This window comes from Pelodiscus sinensis, chromosome 3, assembly GCF_049634645.1.
Source record: "Pelodiscus sinensis isolate JC-2024 chromosome 3, ASM4963464v1, whole genome shotgun sequence".
In the NCBI taxonomy this organism is placed as follows: Eukaryota; Metazoa; Chordata; order Testudines; family Trionychidae; genus Pelodiscus; species Pelodiscus sinensis.
The window spans coordinates 1464893-1485981 of NC_134713.1; the positions used below are offsets into that span (position 1 = coordinate 1464893).

Here is a 21089-nt window from a genome sequence, read left to right on the forward strand (position 1 = left end):
GGATGAGGGGGCCCGCCGGAAGCAAGGCCTGTGGTAGGAGGGAGGGGGCCCCGCTGCAAAGGCCCTCTGCGGTGGGGGGAATAAGGGCTGGATTGGGGGTCACTCTGGCCCCTGAACTGGGGTTGGATATCCCTCTGGCAGCTGCCATGGGGCGGTGGCTGCCTGAGTTAAACTTGAACCTTGCAGCTCCTCCCCTGCTTCGGGATGGGGCAGGGGGGCTTAGGAGCCATGGGGGCTGGGTCGGGGGGGGGGGGTCACACTGGACACACAGCCTCCCACCTCATGGCTGGAGGGAGAAGGCTGGGTGCCCGGCTCCCTTCCCTCTCTCCATCCGAGCTGGCTCAGTCCAGCTCAACCCCCAGCCCCGCACAGATCCCGCAGAGAGGAGGAAGGGGGGCACCTGGCCATAAAGTGGGAGACTGTGTCAGCTGGGCAGGAGACCCCAGGTTCTGGGGAAATGCTGCAAGGGAACCAGGGTCAGCTGGAGACTCCCTACCTGCCCCTTTGAAACATGCGGAGGTTCGTACCTCTTCACCCCTCTTTGCTGCACCTCTCTCAGAGGCGGTGGGGGAGAAAATCGACTTGTAAACGGACTATCTGATAAGCAAATGCTTATCGGATAGTCAACTAGTCCTTAATATCCCTAGTGTAAACCAGTGTGTTACCCCATCTAACCCAGACTTGAAGACTCTGTTTGCTTCATATTTTTATCATAATTTTATGTCTATATATTCATATTCACATTACAGCGTTTAACTCTATGCATCTGACAAAGTGGGTCTTTGCCCACAAAATCTTATGCTCCAATATATCGGTTAGTCTAAAGTGCCCCAGGACTTCTCGTAAATCTGTGTGGTCAATTAGATCAGCAATGCGCAACCCATGGGTTGTGACTCACAAGGGGTCGTGGCTGTCTTCCTGGGATGGGAGGGGAAGGTCGCGGCACCGGGTCAGCCACCATTTTGTTTTCACGGCTCGGCACCTGACGTACGTGCGAAGGGGGCAGTGACGGGAGCAGACCAGCGTTTTAAATTAAAGGGGTCACAACAAAATGTTCCCAGTGCCTTTTTTTCTTTCCTCCTCAAAACTTTTCCCCATTTTTTTTTCTGCTCAACCAAAATTTTCCCGGCCCTGGGGATCACAAATTAAAAAAAGGTTGAGCACCACTGAATTAGCTGTAGAATCTTTTACAGCTTAGGGTTGCTTTCTACCTTAAAAAACCTGCCAACCTGCTCAGAACACTATAAAGTACTATGCACTAGTAAAGAATGAAAAAGCCACTTGAGTTATTGCATCTTATGACTTCCCCCCACATTTTAGCGTAAAAGCCTTGAGGAAGTTAAAACATCTCTTCTAGTCTCAGTACATGAAGTAAATGTTAAAGAATTTTCAGTGTAACAAATAGCAAAGACAAAATTATGAATAGTTAAACACACCTATCAGAGCTAGTAGAACTCCGATTCCTTTTTCTTGGAGTAACAGCTGCCATCTCAAAAACGTGCCTGAAAATTAGAAAACATTTCAAGATATAACTTCATAAGTTACACACAAATATAACTATTATAAATGATATAATATTCACTCTTTAAAATAGCCTTAAAATGTATACCAATCTAGAAAAGCCACTTTCCACTGGTTTCTAAAGCAAGCTCTTTTTATTTTTAAAGAAACATTTAAAGGATGGTGACTGTTGCTAAACCTGACATGTTTGTCTAACATGCTCTTAAAAGTCTCCAGTGATTCTACAACCTCCCTAGGCAATTTATTCCAGTGCTTAACTATCCTGATAGTTAGGAAGTTTTTCCTGATGTCCAACCTAAACCTCCATTATAAGACTACATTAAAGATAGAAACTTGGAGAAATAGTATAAATAGAGTCAAAGTATTTAAGAGCAATGTCTAAATAGTGGTTCCCAAATTTGGCTTTAAGTCATAACGTAGACCAAGTTACCATGATGCTAGAGAAATCTCATTACATTAGCTGTCCCTCATGAAACATAAGAACTAAAATCACAGGTTAGTAGCATATGCTTCAGAAGCAGGTACAAGAAACCCAATTAAGATGCAATTGTTGATTAATCTGCCAATAAAAAGATTTCTCCTGACCCACATTGATTCATTTGTACCTGGAATCATGAGTGTTTATAACCCATACAACAAGATTGCTATCCTAATGGGACTCTGGATATTTTCAAGCTATATATCCAATCCTTTCTTTAATCCTATTAAGATTTTGGCTTCAATCAGTGTGCCCAAAAGTTTGTTATGCATTGGGTATCAGTTTTAAAGTACACTGTTTTGCAATATATGTGCATTTGCTTATGCCTTATGGGTAAGATTAAACAAGTGTCCCATTTACTTTTTCAGAACCATTATTTTTGCTTCTCAGTCGTGTCCCCATTAATCTTCTCTCTAAAACGTTCTACTATTTCCACATGTAAACTGGCCAGGAATCTAGGGAGTGAAGAACTACCAAATGAGACTCTTGACTGGACCGGATCAAGGTCCCTTCCAGCTTTAGGAGGCAGGTGTCTCTCCCTATATTCCCAGAACTACACCTGGTCGGTTCAGGTGCCAGATAAAGGTTCTGGCAGGGGGGAGGCAGCAGGCCATTATGCTGCTGCTAGCAGCGTAGCTATGGGGAGGGCACTTTTTGGATACTGTTAAATCGTAGGCAGGGTCCCGATGCTGGAAGCCCATCCTGCTCCAAGCAGCTCCATCTCCCCTGCTCTTGATACTGTACACTGCGCTGCACAGCCCCGGGGGGGTCCGACTCGCTAGCCTCCTGTGGCTGACTGGCCAGCTGGCCGTGGCTAGTTCGCCGTGGCTAGTTCGCCAGAGTGGCTACTGCATCCGCAATGGCGGGGGTGGAAGGGAGGGTGGACACGGCCATGCGATGGCAGTGTAGTGCCAGGGTTATGGGGAGGTAGGAGAAGGGGATCCGCAGGGGAGGGGGAGGAGGAAGGGAAGGAGAAGGAGGAGGGGATCCGCACGGGGGGGGGGGGAAGGAGAAGGAGGAGGGGATCCGCACGGGGGGGGGGGAAGGAGAAGGAGGAGGGGATCCGCACGGGGGGGGGGAAGGAGAAGGAGGAGGGGATCCGCACGCGGGGGGGGGGGGAAGGAGAAGGAGGAGGGGGGATCCGCACGCGGGGGGGGGAAGGAGAAGGAGGAGGGGGGATCCGCACGGGGGGGGGGGGGGAAGGAGAAGGAGGAGGGGGGATCCGCACGGGGGGGGGGAAGGAGAAGGAGGAGGGGGGATCCGCACGGGGGGGGAAGGGGAGGGGGAGGGGGGATCCGCACGGGGGGGAAGGGGAGGGGGGGATCCGCACGGAGGGGAGGGGGAGGGGGGGATCCGCACGGAGGGGAGGGGGAGGGGCGGGGGAGGAGGAGGAGGGGATCCGCACGGGGGGGAGGGGGAGGGGCGGGGGAGGAGGAGGAGGGGATCCGCACGGGGGGGGGAGGGGAGGAGGAGGAGGGGATCCGCACGGGGGGGGGGAGGGGAGGAGGAGGAGGGGATCCGCACGGGGGGGGGGGAGGGGAGGAGGGGGAGGAGGAGGAGGGGATCCGCACCGGGGGGGGGGAAGGGGAGGGGGAGGAGGAGGAGGGGATCCGCACCGGGGGGGGGGAAGGGGAGGGGGAGGAGGAGGAGGGGATCCGCACGGGGGGGGGAAGGGAAGGGGGAGGAGGAGGAGGGGATCCGCACGGGGGGGGGGGAAGGGAAGGGGGAGGAGGAGGAGGGGATCCGCACGGGGGGGGAAGGGGGAGGGGATCCGCACGGGGGGGGGAAGGGGGAGGGGATCCGCACGGGGGGGGGAAGGGGGAGGGGATCCGCACGGGGGGGGGAAGGGGGAGGGGATCCGCACGGGGGGGGGAAGGGGGAGGGGATCCGCACGGGGGGGGGAAGGGGGAGGGGATCCGCACGGGGGGGGGAAGGGGGAGGGGATCCGCACGGGGGGGGGGGAAGGGGGAGGGGATCCGCACGGGGGGGGGAGGGGAGGAGGAGGAGGGGATCCGCACGGGGGGGGGAGGGGAGGAGGAGGAGGGGGAGGAGGAGGGGATCCGCACGGGGGGGGGAAGGGGAGGGGGAGGAGGAGGAGGGGATCCGCACCGGGGGGGGGGAAGAGAAGGGGGAGGAGGAGGAGGGGATCCGCACGGGGGGGGGGGGGAAGGGAAGGGGGAGGAGGAGGAGGGGATCCGCACGGGGGGGGGGGAAGGGAAGGGGAGGAGGAGGAGGGGATCCGCACGGGGGGGGGAAGGGGAGGGGAGGAGGAGGAGGGGATCCGCACGGGGGGGGAAGGGGAGGGAAGGAGGAGGAGGGGGAGGGGATCCGCACGGGGGGGGGAAGGGGAGGGGGAGGAGGAGGAGGGGATCCGCACGGGGGGGGGAAGGGGAGGAGAGGAGGAGGAGGGGATCCGCACGGGGGGGGGAAGGGGAGGAGAGGAGGAGGGGGAGGGGATCCGCACGGGGGGGGGAAGGGGAGGAGAGGAGGAGGGGGAGGGGATCCGCACGGGGGGGAAGGGGAGGGGGAGGAGGAGGAGGGGATCCGCACGGGGGGGGGGAAGGGGAGGAGAGGAGGAGGAGGGGATCCGCACGGGGGGGGGAAGGGGAGGAGAGGAGGAGGAGGGGGAGGGGATCCGCACGGGGGGGAAGGGGAGGGGAGGAGGAGGAGGGGGAGGGGATCCGCACGGGGGGGGGAAGGGGAGGAGAGGAGGAGGAGGGGGAGGGGATCCGCACGGGGGGGGGGAAGGGGAGGGGAGGAGGGGGAGGGGATCCGCACGGGGGGGGGAAGGGGAGGGGAGGAGGAGGAGGGGGAGGGGATCCGCACGGGGGGGGAAGGGGAGGGGAGGAGGGGGAGGGGATCCGCACGGGGGGGGGAAGGGGAGGGGAGGAGGAGGAGGGGATCCGCACGGGGGGGGGGAAGGAGAGGGGAGGAGGAGGAGGGGATCCGCACGGGGGGGGGAAGGGGAGGGGAGGAGGAGGAGGGGGAGGGGATCCGCACGGGGGGGAAGGGGAGGGGAGGAGGAGGAGGGGATCCGCACGGGGGGGGGGAAGGGGAGGAGAGGAGGAGGAGGGGGAGGGGATCCGCACGGGGGGGGAAGGGGAGGGGGAGGAGGAGGAGGGGATCCACACGGGGGGGGGAAGGGGAGGGGAGGGGAGGAGGAGGAGGGGATCCGCACGCGGGGGGGGGAGGGGAGGGGAGGAGGAGGAGGGGATCCGCACGCGGGGGGGGGAAGGGGAGGGGAGGAGGAGGAGGGGATCCGCACGCGGGGGGGGGAAGGGGAGGGGAGGAGGAGGAGGGGATCCGCACGGGGGGGGGAAGGGGAGGGGAGGAGGAGGAGGGGATCCGCACGGGGGGGGGGGAAGGGGAGGGGAGGAGGAGGAGGGGGAGGGGATCCGCACGGGGGGGGGGAAGGGGAGGGGAGGAGGACGAGGGGGAGGGGATCCGCACGGGGGGGGGAAGGGGAGGGGAGGAGGACGAGGGGGAGGGGATCCGCACGGGGGGGGGGGAAGGGGAGGGGAGGAGGGGATCCGCACGGGGGGGGGGAGGGGAGGAGGAGGAGGGGATCCGCACGGGGGGGGGGGAGGGGAGGAGGGGGAGGAGGAGGAGGGGATCCGCACCGGGGGGGGGGAAGGGGAGGGGGAGGAGGAGGAGGGGATCCGCACCGGGGGGGGGGAAGGGGAGGGGGAGGAGGAGGAGGGGATCCGCACCGGGGGGGGGAAGGGAAGGGGGAGGAGGAGGAGGGGATCCGCACGGGGGGGGGGAAGGGAAGGGGGAGGAGGAGGAGGGGATCCGCACGGGGGGGGGGAAGGGAAGGGGGAGGAGGAGGAGGGGATCCGCACGGGGGGGGAAGGGGGAGGGGATCCGCACGGGGGGGGAAGGGGGAGGGGATCCGCACGGGGGGGGGAAGGGGGAGGGGATCCGCACGGGGGGGGAAGGGGGAGGGGATCCGCACGGGGGGGGGAAGGGGGAGGGGATCCGCACGGGGGGGGGAAGGGGGAGGGGATCCGCACGGGGGGGGGAAGGGGGAGGGGATCCGCACGGGGGGGGGAGGGGAGGAGGAGGAGGGGATCCGCACGGGGGGGGGAGGGGAGGAGGAGGAGGGGGAGGAGGAGGGGATCCGCACGGGGGGGGGAAGGGGAGGGGGAGGAGGAGGAGGGGATCCGCACCGGGGGGGGGGAAGAGAAGGGGGAGGAGGAGGAGGGGATCCGCACGGGGGGGGGGAAGGGAAGGGGGAGGAGGAGGAGGAGGGGATCCGCACGGGGGGGGGGGAAGGGAAGGGGGAGGAGGAGGAGGGGATCCGCACGGGGGGGGGAAGGGGAGGGGGAGGAGGAGGAGGGGATCCGCACGGGGGGGGAAGGGGAGGGGGAGGAGGAGGAGGGGATCCGCACGGGGGGGGAAGGGGAGGGGGAGGAGGAGGAGGGGATCCGCACGGGGGGGGGAAGGAGGGGGAGGAGGGGATCCGCACGGGGGGGGGGAAGGAGGGGGAGGAGGGGATCCGCACGGGGGGGGGGGAAGGAGGGGGAGGAGGGGATCCGCACGGGGGGGGGGGAAGGAGGGGGAGGAGGAGGAGGGGATCCGCACGGGGGGGGGAGGAGGAGGAGGGGGGGATCCGCACGGGGGGGGAAGGGGGAGGGGAGGAGGAGGAGGGGATCCGCACGGGGGGGGAAGGAGGAGGAGGAGGGGATCCGCACGGGGAGGGGAAGGAGGAGGAGGAGGGGATCCGCACGGGGGGGGGGGGAAGGAGGAGGAGGAGGAGGAGGGGATCCGCACGGGGGGGGGGGGAAGGAGGAGGAGGAGGAGGAGGGGATCCGCACGGGGGGGGGGAAAGGAGGAGGAGGAGGAGGAGGGGATCCGCACGGGGGGGGGGGGAAGGAGGAGGAGGAGGAGGGGATCCGCACGGGGGGGGGGGGAAGGAGGAGGAGGAGGAGGGGATCCGCACGGGGGGGGGGGGAAGGAGGAGGAGGAGGAGGGGATCCGCACGGGGGGGGGGGAAGGAGGAGGAGGAGGAGGAGGAGGGGATCCGCACGGGGGGGGGAAGGAGGAGGAGGAGGAGGAGGAGGGGATCCGCACGGGGGGGGGAAGGGGAGGAGGAGGAGGAGGAGGGGATCCGCACGGGGGGGGGGAAGGGGAGGAGAGGAGGAGGAGGGGATCCGCACGGGGGGGGGAAGGGGAGGAGAGGAGGAGGAGGGGATCCGCACGGGGGGGGGAAGGGGAGGAGAGGAGGAGGAGGGGATCCGCACGGGGGGGGGGAAGGGGAGGAGAGGAGGAGGAGGGGATCCGCACGGGGGGGGGAAGGGGAGGAGAGGAGGAGGAGGGGATCCGCACGGGGGGGGGAAGGGGAGGAGAGGAGGAGGAGGGGATCCGCACGGGGGGGGGGAAGGGGAGGGGAGGAGGAGGAGGGGATCCGCACGGGGGGGGGAAGGGGAGGGGAGGAGGGGGAGGGGATCCGCACGGGGGGGGGAAGGGGGAGGGGATCCGCACGGGGGGGGAAGGGGGAGGGGATCCGCACGGGGGGGGGGAAGGGGGAGGGGATCCGCACGGGGGGGGGAAGGGGGAGGGGATCCGCACGGGGGGGGGAAGGGGGAGGGGATCCGCACGGGGGGGGGAAGGGGGAGGGGATCCGCACGGGGGGGGAAGGGGGAGGGGATCCGCACGGGGGGGGGAGGGGAGGAGGAGGAGGGGATCCGCACGGGGGGGGGAAGGGGAGGAGAGGAGGAGGAGGAGGAGGGGATCCGCACGGGGGGGGGAAGGGGAGGAGAGGAGGAGGAGGAGGAGGGGATCCGCACGGGGGGGGGAAGGGGAGGAGAGGAGGAGGAGGAGGAGGGGATCCGCACGGGGGGGGGAAGGGGAGGAGAGGAGGAGGAGGGGGAGGGGATCCGCACGGGGGGGGAAGGGGAGGAGAGGAGGAGGAGGGGGAGGGGATCCGCACGGGGGGGGAAGGGGAGGGGAGGAGGAGGAGGGGATCCGCACGGGGGGGGAAGGGGAGGGGAGGAGGAGGAGGGGATCCGCACGGGGGGGGGAAGGGGAGGGGAGGAGGAGGAGGGGATCCGCACGGGGGGGGAAGGGGAGGGAAGGAGGAGGAGGGGGAGGGGATCCGCACGGGGGGGGGAAGGGAAGGGGGAGGAGGAGGAGGGGATCCGCACGGGGGGGGGAAGGGGAGGAGAGGAGGAGGAGGGGATCCGCACGGGGGGGGGAAGGGGAGGAGAGGAGGAGGGGGAGGGGATCCGCACGGGGGGGGGGAAGAGTAGGAGAGGAGGAGGGGGAGGGGATCCGCACGGGGGGGAAGGGGAGGGGGAGGAGGAGGAGGGGATCCGCACGGGGGGGGGGAAGGGGAGGAGAGGAGGAGGAGGGGATCCGCACGGGGGGGGGAAGGGGAGGAGAGGAGGAGGAGGGGGAGGGGATCCGCACGGGGGGGAAGGGGAGGGGAGGAGGAGGAGGGGGAGGGGATCCGCACGGGGGGGGGAAGGGGAGGAGAGGAGGAGGAGGGGGAGGGGATCCGCACGGGGGGGGGGAAGGGGAGGGGAGGAGGGGGAGGGGATCCGCACGGGGGGGGGGGAAGGGGAGGGGAGGAGGAGGAGGGGGAGGGGATCCGCACGGGGGGGGAAGGGGAGGGGAGGAGGGGGAGGGGATCCGCACGGGGGGGGGAAGGGGAGGGGAGGAGGAGGAGGGGATCCGCACGGGGGGGGGGAAGGAGAGGGGAGGAGGAGGAGGGGATCCGCACGGGGGGGGGAAGGGGAGGGGAGGAGGAGGAGGGGGAGGGGATCCGCACGGGGGGGAAGGGGAGGGGAGGAGGAGGAGGGGATCCGCACGGGGGGGGGGAAGGGGAGGAGAGGAGGAGGAGGGGGAGGGGATCCGCACGGGGGGGGAAGGGGAGGGGGAGGAGGAGGAGGGGATCCACACGGGGGGGGGAAGGGGAGGGGAGGGGAGGAGGAGGAGGGGATCCGCACGCGGGGGGGGAAGGGGAGGGGAGGAGGAGGAGGGGATCCGCACGCGGGGGGGGAAGGGGAGGGGAGGAGGAGGAGGGGATCCGCACGCGGGGGGGGGAAGGGGAGGGGAGGAGGGGATCCGCACGCGGGGGGGGGGAAGGGGAGGGGAGGAGGAGGAGGGGATCCGCACGGGGGGGGGGGAAGGGGAGGGGAGGAGGAGGAGGAGGAGGGGATCCGCACGGGGGGGGGAAGGGGAGGGGAGGAGGACGAGGGGGAGGGGATCCGCACGGGGGGGGGAAGGGGAGGGGAGGAGGACGAGGGGGAGGGGATCCGCACGGGGGGGGGGAAGGGGAGGGGAGGAGGAGGAGGGGATCCGCACGGGGGGGGGGAAGGGGAGGGGAGGAGGAGGAGGGGATCCGCACGGGGGGGGGAAGGGGAGGAGAGGAGGAGTAGGGGGAGGGGATCCGCACGGGGGGGGGAAGGGGAGGGGAGGAGGAGGAGGGGATCCGCACGGGGGGGGGGAAGGGGAGGGGGAGGGGATCCGCACGGGGGGGGAAGGGGAGGAGAGGAGGAGGAGGGGGAGGGGATCCGCACGGGGGGGGAAGGGGAGGGGAGGAGGAGGAGGGGATCCGCACGGGGGGGGGGAGGGGAGGGGAGGAGGAGGAGGGGATCCGCACGGGGGGGGGGAGGGGAGGGGGAGGAGGGGGAGGGGATCCGCACGGGGGGGGGAAGGGGAGGGGAGGGGAGGAGGAGGAGGGGATCCGCACGCGGGGGGGGGAAGGGGAGGGGAGGAGGAGGAGGGGATCCGCACGGGGGGGGGAAGGGGAGGGGGGGGAGGAGGAGGGGATCCGCACGCGGGGGGGGGGGAAGGGGAGGGGAGGAGGAGGAGGGGATCCGCACGGGGGGGGGGAAGGGGAGGGGGGAAGGAGGAGGGGATCCGCACGCGGGGGGGGGGGAAGGGGAGGGGAGGAGGAGGAGGGGATCCGCACGCGGGGGGGGAAGGGGAGGGGGAGGGGATCTGAGGTGAAGCGATTGGGGGCGGGCGCAGCCGACAGCCCATTGGGACGGGGCAGCGACCAGCCCCAGGATCCTGAACTCCAGGGGCCCTGCTGCGGCCGGGGGGGGGCGGGGATCCCCCAGGTCCCAGGAAGCTCGCGGGGGGGGGGGGGACGCAGCGACCCCTGAGGGCGCTGCCGGCCCCACCTTGCCCGCGGGGGGGGGGGTGTTTCCCGCGCCCCGGAGAGCCGCCTGGGTCAGGGTCCGGCCCATCCCGGGAGGCCGCTCACCCGAGTCCAGCCGCAGCCCAACGGCGCCCGCCGCGCGCGATCCAGTCACCTCAGCCCGCGCCAACCGCCTCGCCTCGAATCCGCGCGCGCTTCCTCGCGGCCCTCTGCCCCGCCCCTCTCCGGCTGGCCCCGCGCCCATTGGACACAGCGATCGTCATGCGCCAGCCCGCCACGACCATTGGCTGGAGCGTCGCGCCCGACTGCTTGAGGAGCGCCCGCCCCACTCTCTCCTTGCCAGCCAATCACAGCTCGGGAACTCAGCCGGCGCGCACGGCGGGCGTTGTCAACATCACCCGCCCCCTCAGCGGGGGGGGGGGGGGGGGGGGCGAAGACTACAACTCCCAGCATGCACTGCAGGGAAAATGCAGGCCAATGTAGCACTTTACAGACTAACAAGATGGTTTATTAGATGATGAGCTTTCGTGGGCCAGACCCACTTCCTCAGATCAAATAGTGGAAGAAAATTGTCACAACCAGATATACCAAAGGGTACGATAATTAGAGTCTTTATTCAAACTTAAGTGTAAATAACTTTTCTTTATTCACCCTCTCCACACCACTCATGATTTTATAGACCTCTATCATATCCCCCCTCAGTCTCCTCTTTTCTAAACTGAAAAGTCCCAGTTATTTTAACCTGTCTTCATATGGGACCCATTCCAAACCCTTAATCGTTTTAGTTGCCCTTTTCTGAACCCTTTCTAAGGCCATAAGGGGGGGGGGGAGGAAGGAAGGTAAGTGTCTGTGAATTGATGATATTAGAGGTAGGGAGAGTGGGATGTTTGTGAGTTAATGGTATTACAGGTGATAATTGGGGAAACTATCTTGGTAATGGGTGAGATAGTTCAAATGTTTGTTGAGTCCTTTTTGGAAAGTGTCGAATTTTAACATGAATGACAGTTCAGAGGATTCCCTTTCAAGTGCAGATGTAAAAGGTCTTTGTAGCAGAATGCAGGTGGTTAAGTCATTGAGAGAGTGTCCTTTCTGGTTAAAATGGCAAGAAACTGTTTTCTCTTTGTGATCTTGTCTGATATCTGTTTTGTGGGCATTAATCCTTTGGCGAAGTGTCTGAGATGTTTGTCCAATGTACATAGCAGACGGACACTTTCGGCACATGATAGCATAGATTATATTTCTGGATGCGCAGGAATATGTGTTCTTGATCTTATAACTCACTTGGTTAGGTCCAATAATGGTATCAGCAGAATATACATATTCATATACATATTCATTCTCCAATTATCACCTCTAATACCATTAACTCACAAACATCCCACTCTCCCTACCTCTAATATCATCAATTCACAGACACTTACCTTCCTTCCTCCCCCCCCCGCCCGCATCCCCCTCCTGTTCTGCAATGTGATTTGTCCTTTTCATATTTGTTCTTTTTTTTTTTTAATTGTATCCTTTGGTATATATGGTTGTGACTATTTTCTTCCACTATTTGATCTGAGGAAGTGGGTCTGGCCCACGAAAGCTCATCATCTAATAAACCATCTTGTTAGTCTTTAAAGTGCTACATTGTCCTGCATTTTGCTTCAGCTACCCCAGACTAACACGGCTACATCTCTATCACTATTCTGCAGGGAAAAGGCAGAGTTCTACGGCGAAGGCCCGTCACAATGCTTGCTGGAATCTGTAGTACGTGTAGGCCACATCCTGAGAGTAGGGGAGCATTGTAAGCTGGGACATATAGTCAAAAAGGACTGCAGGGCCATGAGCAGGATAAAGTGTTGCATGCTGGGATTTGTAGTTGTTGCCGTAATGCATGCTGGTCTGGCTATGGGGCAGGGCCCAGGGAGCCAATTGCAGAAAATGATTTTTATGGGTAGTCTTAGTGTTCCCTCTATTTTTTCCAATCATGTGTGGAATAAATTTTGTTCTTTGCACTTAGACATGTACATATGTGCACCATATGATGGATAAGGTCAGACCAACATCCATCCAGCCCAGTATTCTGTCTGCCGACCGTAGCCAATACCAGACGCCTAGAGAGAGGGATCACAACAGGGAATCCTCACATGATCTCTCCCCCTTAGCACCCACCTCCAGAGAAACAGAGCCCAGTGACATCACCCATCCTTTCTAATAGCCATTGATGAACCTAACCTCCATTAATCTATCTACCTCCTTTCTGAACTCTGTTAAAATCCTGGCCTTCACCACATCCTCTGGCAAGGAGTTTCACAGGTTGACTGTGCATTGAGTGAAGAAAAAGTTCCTTTTGTTTATTTTAAACCTGCTGACTATTAATTTCATTTGGTGACCCCTAGTTCTGATATTGTGGGAATAAGAAAATTACTTTTCCTTATTCACTTTTTCCACACCAGTCATGATTTTTTCCCACTCCAGTAATGATTTTATAGACCTCTATCATATCCCCTTATTCTCCTCTTTTCTAAACTGAAAAGTCCAAGTCTTTTAATCTCTCTTCATATAGGACCCATTCCAAACCACTAATCATTTTGTTGTGCTTTTCTGAACCTTTTCTAATGCCAATATAGATTTTTCGAGATGAGGCGACCATATCTGTATGCATACCACAACTTCAACAAGCATCACCCATCCATCAATCTCTCTATACAATACTCACAGACAGCATCAGCTTCCTGGCCACAACAATTAGTTTCAACAATGGAACCCTACAGACATATGCAAGGACCCCACAGATCACTACATTTACTTGCACAGATCCAGTAACTATCACAAACACACCAAGAGATCTGTCATCTACAGCCAAGTCCTCAAATACCACAGAATATGCTCTGACAAGAAAGTCAGGGATTGCACAAAAAAATATTTACAACTGCATTCAACAATTATACTCCACCTTGCATAATGGAGCAAGACATCCAAATATCATGTGGGAATTTGCTTCAATACAGAAAAAAAAAAAGTTCAGTTACACACACCTGTTTGTCACCTACAACCCCACACTGGAACCCGGGGCTAAAGGGTATCATTAAACAATTATAAAGATAATCTGCAGACATGTTTCCATCACTACATGATAAATATCCCCCACAACAAACCTTTGGAGATCCATGTGTCCTCTACATGCCTATGTATATATGGTACAATGTTCCCCTAATTTTTTGCATCCATGTGTGGAATGAATTTTATTATGTGCATCAGTATGGAGGTGATGTGTGGATGGGGGGAGGGAGCTTAGGGCTAGGGTGAGGGCACTACAAGTTATGTAAAATCCCCGTTAATCAGTTAAACATTATGTTTAAGCAATTAAATGGCCAGGCGAGGGCTGCTCTGGCCAGCCTGAAGTGCTGTTTCCCACAGCGTGTTGCTTCAACCAGACCTGTAAGCATCAGCCAGTAACCAGTTAACCATTTACATCCCTAATTCAAGTAGTTATCACATGAGGTGCTGAATCAGCATACCTGGGTTATGAAGAGCATTGGCTTAACTCTGCTCCCATGAAGTTCTTCCATTGACTCAGGTAAAGCAAACATCAAGTGCTTCTGGAAAGCCAACCCAGAAACTTTAATCCTTACTTCCTCAAATGCAGGCTTACTAACACACATGAGAGTAATGAAAACTTTGTTATGTCTCCCACACTGAAGCTGATTTAAATAAAAATAAATAAGCCACACAACAATACAATGATTGCTTTAAATCTTTAAAGATCTCTGTACAGAAGTTTATAATCTTTGCAGTTACTTCAAACTGGCTTATCCTACCAAATCCTTCTTCTGCTATTTGAAAACACAGCTGTGTGCTGTCACCTGCTTCCTAAGGAAGCTACATTTTATCAACAGTTCTCTGTTAACTGCTTGCTTGATTGGGCATCCATACTTAAGATGACAGGATGTACGCAGGAACAGCGAAAAGCCAGCAGAGGGAGCCCGCGAAAGTTCATCACCTATTAAACCATCTTGTTAGTCTTTTAAGTGCTACATAGTTTTTCCTTTTCTTTTAGCAAGATCAGACTAACACGGCTACCTCTTTATTACTATTACTTTTCAGGGTAGTGCAAACCTGCCAATAAGTTTTTACTACAGAAGATCGATATTATTCACACTTCAGAATTTGGAAAGTTTTTCCCCCTTGTAATGTTGACAAACAGGAATAAAACTGCAGAAATTCTCAGTTTCTCTCCCCCTTGCCCTAAGTTTTTCACTGGCTAGTTTTAATATCAGACTGGTGTGCATTTGGGCCTCTGATGGTATATGGAATTGTGTTTGAATATTTAATAGAAATTGTTAGAGCAGAGTGCATGCCCAGCCATACTTAAGCTCATACTATTTGATGATTGCGTTTGTTATAGCTGAGAACTTGGCATTGAAACAGTCATTTCAATTACACATATTCTCTGAGCTGGTGAATATTGGCAATAGTCGTTCCAATTAAACTGCAGGTAGTGGTACAAACCCACGTACACGTTTTTTGCACTTCCAGTTTTTTCTAGTAGATAGCAGAAGTGATTGCCTTTGTAATTAGTGATCTTACATATGTTCTAATCTTTTAATCCACAGTAGCCCCAGGATCTTTCCCTGGAGCGTGATAGTCTTAACAGCCAAGTTTTACCTTGATTGCCTCCTATGAAACTAGTTGAAATGAATGCATTTCAGTCCCAAGTTGCTTTGTTTGAGAGGCGCTGCTCCCTGCGGAAGCAGCTCCGGGAATGGGGACGTGGGAGAGACATCTCCCCCACCTTAACTTGTCTGCCACCCACCCCCACCTGTGTTCTCTCCTGGCCTCTGGGGCTGTGTGCCTGCAAGGCCTTTGGTAGCTAGCTGCAAGGATCTGCAGTTTGGAGGGAAGCCACACCCAGAGAGGGCATTAGATGCCCCAATAAAAACTATGTGGGTGAAACAATCACTATACTCCTGAACGAACTCCCACAGGAAAATGGTAAAACAGGCCTGCGCAACATATGGCCCGAGGGCCGCATGCAGCCTGCAGGGTTCACTGTGTGGCCTGTGCCGACTACGGGCGGTGCAGCCCCATCCGATCCGCCAGCCAGGCGGAGGAGCAGAGCACGGTCGGGGAGGGGGAAGTGCGGCGATTCTCACCGCCAGGCTGCCTGCGTGCAGCTCCGGCGCGAGGAGGCGGGGCGCGAGCCAGAGGGCGGGATGCCGGCAGACGCCAGGCGTGGTGGGTGTTTGTTTGGTTTTTTTTTTTTTTTCCCTCGACAAACATTTTTAGCCCGCGTGTTCGGTATTTTTTGGGAGCACATCCCTACTTGCGGCCCGCTGCTGTTTTCTTTGGAGTAATATGGCCCTGGCCGCTTTCCGAGCTGTGCAGGCCTGTAACAAAAGACAAAAACTCTCGATAGCCTGTGGATGAACACTTTTCACATAAGTCACACCGTATCTGATCTCTCAGCCCTCCTTGCTGCAAGCAGTGTCGCAGGGCTGTCCTTACCGAGACGCAAAACATGCAGCTGCTTAAGGCACCAGGAAATCTGAGGCACCAAATTGCCCCAAATTTCCCGGAGCCCTCTGCAGCTGGGTGCTGCAGCACATGAGGTCATGTGACCAGCCCCATGTCCCAGCTAGGGCCCTTCACAAGCTGAGCCCGACCCCCGCTCACCAGGAGGGAGTGAGCAATAAGGAGGCTGGAGGACTCCAGACGAGTAGGTGGTGACCGGGCAGCTGGTGAGATGAAGCAGTTTCCCCTTCAAAGCCGGCCTTCCAAAGTGTGGCCACCTGCTACTGCTCTCCCTGAGACTCCAGGTGAGCCTCCCTGCCCAGATCCTGGCCCCCATGGCCACTCCCCCCACGGGTGCATGGAGTGCCAGCATCGGTAGGGATGGCCTGCAGCGTAGTGGTAGCCATGTCAGTCCCAGGACATGAAGGATACAAGGTGGGTGAGGTAACAACTTTTATTCTGCTGGTGGGAACTCGAAAGCCTGTCTCTCTCACCGACAGAAGTCAGTCCTATAAAAGTTATTGCCTCACCCACCTTGTCCCTTAGAGTCTGTGTTAACTACTTACGCTAAACCATTTGTTCCACCTCCTATGTAGCTGTGACACTCTGAGCACCCCATTCTCAGCCGTGAAGAGCTCTGTGCAGCAGAGAAAACTTTCCCTTCACCGAAAGTTCTTGCCTCACATACTTTGTCTCTCAGGCATTAACTGTGCCAGGCAGATTTTTGTACAAGGTCCCATATACATAAGACAATTTATTTAGCAGAGTTGTAACATTACATGGGGCCAACTGCAACGGTATTATCCTACACACAGGCAGTGAACACAGGGCCAAGCATTTTTAATAGTCAGCTAGCTCTGCTCTCCGCCATGTATGAAAAATTGTGCATTGCTTTATATCAGGGCTACTCAACTTTGGAAGTCCTGGGGACCACAGTGATACTCACAGCACATGCCGAGGGCCGCAACTTAAGTGTGGTTGCATATACATGCAAATATGTGCAAATAGCTTCTTTCACACTGACAGGCATGAACAGAAAGCACTACCCACAATGCCCCTGTGCTTCTGGCATCTACTCCCTGGGGGCTAGAAATGCCGACACCCTGTACCCATCTGTTGCAGCCAGCCTGTCCGCTTGAGTCTTTCAGTGCTCACCCCACCTGGGAGATGCCTGGCCATTGTGGAGCATATTCCCAGTGGAGGCCACGTTCAAAGGTTCCCGCCCGTGGGCCACATGCTGAGCTGCACGTAAATCCAAACTGCCCCGTGGGCAGCAAGCAAATGGGCCACGGGCCACATGTGGCCTACTGGTTGCGTGTTGAGTAGCCCTCCTTTATATGCTTGTTTCATTCCGCTGGAAAATCTCTGGGGCCGAGATGGGGATATGATAGAGGTCTATAAAATCATGAGTGGTGTGGAGAGGGCTGATAAAGGAAAGTTATTTATTAGTTCCCATAATAGAAGAACTAGAGGACACCAAATGAAATTAATGGGTAGCAGGTTTAAAACTAATAAAAGAAAGTTCTTCTTCACACAGCGTGTAGTCAACCTGTGGAACTCCTTGCCAGAGGAGGCTGTGAAGGCTAGGACTATAATAGAGTTTAAAGAGAAGCTAGATAATTTCATGGAGGTTAGGTCCATAAAAGGCTATTAGCCAGGGGATAAAATGGTGTCCCTGGCCTCTGTTTGTCAGAGGCTGGAGAGGGATGGCAGGAGACAAATCGTTTGATCAGTGTCTTCGGTCCACCCTCTCTGGGGCACCTGGTGCTGGCCACTGTCGGCAGACAGGATACTGGGCTAGATGGACCTTTGGTCTGACCCAGTACGGCCGTTCTTATGTTCTTATTATGCATTCCTAGGTCCTGAAGGATAAAATTAATTTGTTGTCAGTATGACCTCTGTGTGACCTGGATGTTAAGCCTGGTCTTTGTAAAGAGGTACATGCTTGGACACAGGTATACAACCAGCAGGGGATCGGGGAACCTGGTATTAACCTGTTTACTGGTTTGAACCTGTTGTAAGGCCTGAGAAAGTGATGTGAAGGGGTAGGTAATGATTGGAGGAGATTTGGTGCAAGGGCATGATCTGTGTATGCATGCAACTGTAAGTGGTCAGTGGGAAAGGGGTGATTACCATGTTAGTACAAAAGACATTGCCTTTTGTTTGGGAAGTTGCAAAACTTTTCCTGAGAGTATCCTGGAGACTTTTGCCCTGGAATGCATTCCTGAATAAAGCTGGTTGCTTAAGAAGGGTGTCTGGAATTAATTGGGACGGGCTTGGACCCCCCTCTGAACCCTCGGATTAAAATTCTCTGTCAGTCCCATTCCCCAAAATCTGCCATAATACAGAGTAAAAAGGGAATTATAGTAGTAAAATTCCCCACTGCAAAGGCCTAAGTAGAAATCCTGCGTATTCAGAGAACTATTCCACTGAGCCAAGGAAAGATTTATATCGGACTGGCCCATGTTGGTCTGTGCTGGCAGAAACCAAGTAGTGTACATTTCCTTGTTGCTTCCAAACGGATAGCCTCCGGCCTGCAGCACCCCACTATGGCCAAGCAAGGTAATCCCATCTCATCTTCCTCAGCCAAGAATTGTCCTCAAGCTGGATGGTCTGCCAAGAAGGAAGATGAGAATTTTATACACTTCATTGTACTGAGGCTTGAGGAGCCCTGAGGGGCTGAAGCAATGAGCATGCCTGGTTTAGTAAATCCAGTGTGTCAGCCTCAGCATCTCCAATCGACTGACAATCATTTCTGCTTTTTTGTTGTTGTTAACCTGTTGGCTTCACGGTTACTCATTCTACCAACCCGTTTTCATAGAATCATAGAATAATAGGACTGGAAGGGACCTCGAGAGGTCATCGAGTCCAGCCCCCCGCCCTCCAGGCAGGACCAAGCTCCACCTACACCATCCCTGACAGATGTCTATCTAACCTGTTCTTAAATATCTCCAGAGAGGGAGATTCCACCACCTCCCTTGGCAATTTATTCCAATATTTGACCACCCTGACAGTTAGGAATTTTTTCCTAATGTCCAATCTAAACCTCCCCTGCTGCACTTTAAGCCCATTACTCCTTGTCCTGTCCTCAGAAACCAAGAGGAACAAATTTTCTCCAGCTGAGGCCTAACGAGTGCAGAGTAGAGCGGCAGAATGACTTCACGAGTTTTGCTTACAACACACCTGTTGATACAACCTAGAATCATATTTGCTTTTTTTGCAACAGCATCACACTGTTGACTCATATTCAACTTGTGGTCCACTATGACCCCTAGATCTCTTTCCACCATGCTCCTTCCTAGACAGTCGCTTCCCATCCTAAGTGGAGCACTTTGCATTTTTCTTTATTAAACTTCATCATGTTTACCTCTGACCATTTCTCTAACTTGCTAAGGTCATTTTGAAATATGTCCCTATCCTCCAAAGAAGTTGCAACCCCACCCAGTTTGGTATCATCTGCAAACTTAATAAGCGTACTCTCTATCCCAATATCTACATCATTGATGAAGATATTGAACAGTACGGGTCCCAAAACAGACCCTTGCGGAACTCCACTTGTTATCCCTTTCCAGCAGGATTTAGAACCATTAACAACAACTCTCTGACTACGGTTATCCAGCCAGTTATGCACCCACCTTATCATGGCCCTATCTTCCTTTTCATCTTCCTTCTAAATCGTTTGTCCACTTATTGCATACTGTTTGTCAAGTAGACCAGTGGATCGCAGCCAAGTGTGTGGGGACTCTTGGTGGAGGTGCAGGTTTCAGGGGAGTCTGCCAAAGTAAATTTCAAAGAAGGAATGCAGAAGTGCCTATCGACTAGTCTAGTCGGCGAGTCAATTAACCCCATTTTAACATCCTTAAGGAGAAAAACCACTCTTTGCATTGAAAACTGCCAATATAGTTTTTGAGCTTTATTTTTTGTACACATTAAATGTGATTTTTGTTTTTAAATAGGTGCAATTACACTAAATGTTGATCTCATGACCTTGTTTAGCATTTGTTTATTATTATCCTTATTTGTGGTCTACTTTTTCAGCTCCATCTATAAGACTGTTATTAGGGGTTCCACAAAATTCTTGCGAGTTTAAAAGGGTTCCATGGCCAAATAAAATGGGAAACACTGGTATGGTTGATTAACCGATTTAACGGTAAGCAAATGCTTACAGGTTAATGCTATAGACTACACACATCCCCCCCCCCAATCCCTTGCCAGTAAATTTCTTAGCAGGGTGGCCAGCAGCCCAGCTCAGTCTCGACTTACACTGGGTCCTGGACCTACCCCCAATGTGGTTCTGCATTTAAAATGTATTAGGAGCCAAGTGGGCAGGCAGCCAGCTCAGATCTGGCTGGAGCTGGGTCCGGGAGCTCAGATACTTCCCTCCCCCATGAAAGGGGCTGCCCAGGGACTACAGAATAGCCAACTAATGGATAAAAATGCATCAGGTTAATCGACTATTCAATTAATCTATATTTAACATCCCTAGGTTGAGACCATCCAGCTTGAGGACAATTCTTGGCTGAGGAAGATGAGATGGGATTACCTTGCTTGGCTATAGTGGGGTGCTGCAGGCCGGAGGCTCTCCGTTTGGAAGCAACAAGGGAATGTACACTACTTGGTTTCTGCCAGCACAGACCAACATGGGCCAGTCTGGAATAAATCTTTCCTTGGCTCAGTGGAATAGGTACATAAGAACACAAGAATGGACGTACTGGGTCAGACCAAAGGTCCATCTAGCCCAGTAGCCTGTCTGCCGACAGTGGCCAGCACCAGGTGCCCCAGAGAGGGTGGACCGAAGACAATGATCAAGCGATTTGTCTCCTGCCATCCCTCTCCAGACTCTGACAAACAGAGGCCAGGGACACCATTTCTGTCCCCTGACTAATAACCTTTTATGGACCTAACCTCCATGAAATTATCTAGCTTCTCTTTAAACTCTGTTATAGTCCTAGCCTTCACAGCCTCCTCTGGCAAGGAGTTCCACAGGTTGACTGCACTGTGTGAAGAAGAACTTTCTTTTATTAAAAACAGGACTATGTAGCACTTTAAAGACTAACAAGATGGTTTATTAGGTGATGAGCTTTCGTGGGCCAGATCCACTTCCTCAGATCAAATAGTGGAAGAAAATTGTCACAACCATATATACCAAAGGATACAATTTAAAAAAATGAACACATATGAAAAGGACAAATCACATTTCAGAAAAGAAGGGGGTTAGGGGGGGGGAGGTAAATGTCTGTGAGCTAATGATATTAGAGGTGATAATTGGGGAAGCTATCTTTGTAATGGGTAAGATAATTAGAGTCTTTATTCAAACTTAAGTGTAAATAACTTTTCTTTATTCACCCTCTCCACACCACTCATGATTTTATAGACCTCTATCATATCCCCCCTCAGTCTCCTCTTTTCTAAACTGAAAAGTCCCAGTTATTTTAACCTGTCTTCATATGGGACCCATTCCAAACCCTTAATCGTTTTAGTTGC

The 21089-nt window shown here is 56.3% G+C and overlaps 1 protein-coding gene across 2 annotated transcripts in view; it reads right to left on the bottom strand.

Moving 5' to 3' along the window:
• Positions 1-10357, bottom strand: part of ESCO2 (establishment of sister chromatid cohesion N-acetyltransferase 2) — a 36492-nt gene extending 26135 nt beyond the window's left edge. The window contains exons 1-2 of one of the 2 annotated variants that reach the window (XM_075925950.1): positions 10215-10357; positions 1437-1502 (exon numbers count right to left, since the gene is read on the bottom strand). In XM_075925950.1, the coding sequence (XP_075782065.1) occupies positions 1437-1489 (53 nt within the window). In that variant the 5' untranslated portion in view covers positions 1490-1502; positions 10215-10357. The remainder of the gene's footprint in view (positions 1-1436; positions 1503-10214) is intronic. The other variant, XM_075925951.1, reaches the window with a different exon arrangement.
• Between the last annotated feature and the right edge of the window lie 10732 nt (positions 10358-21089).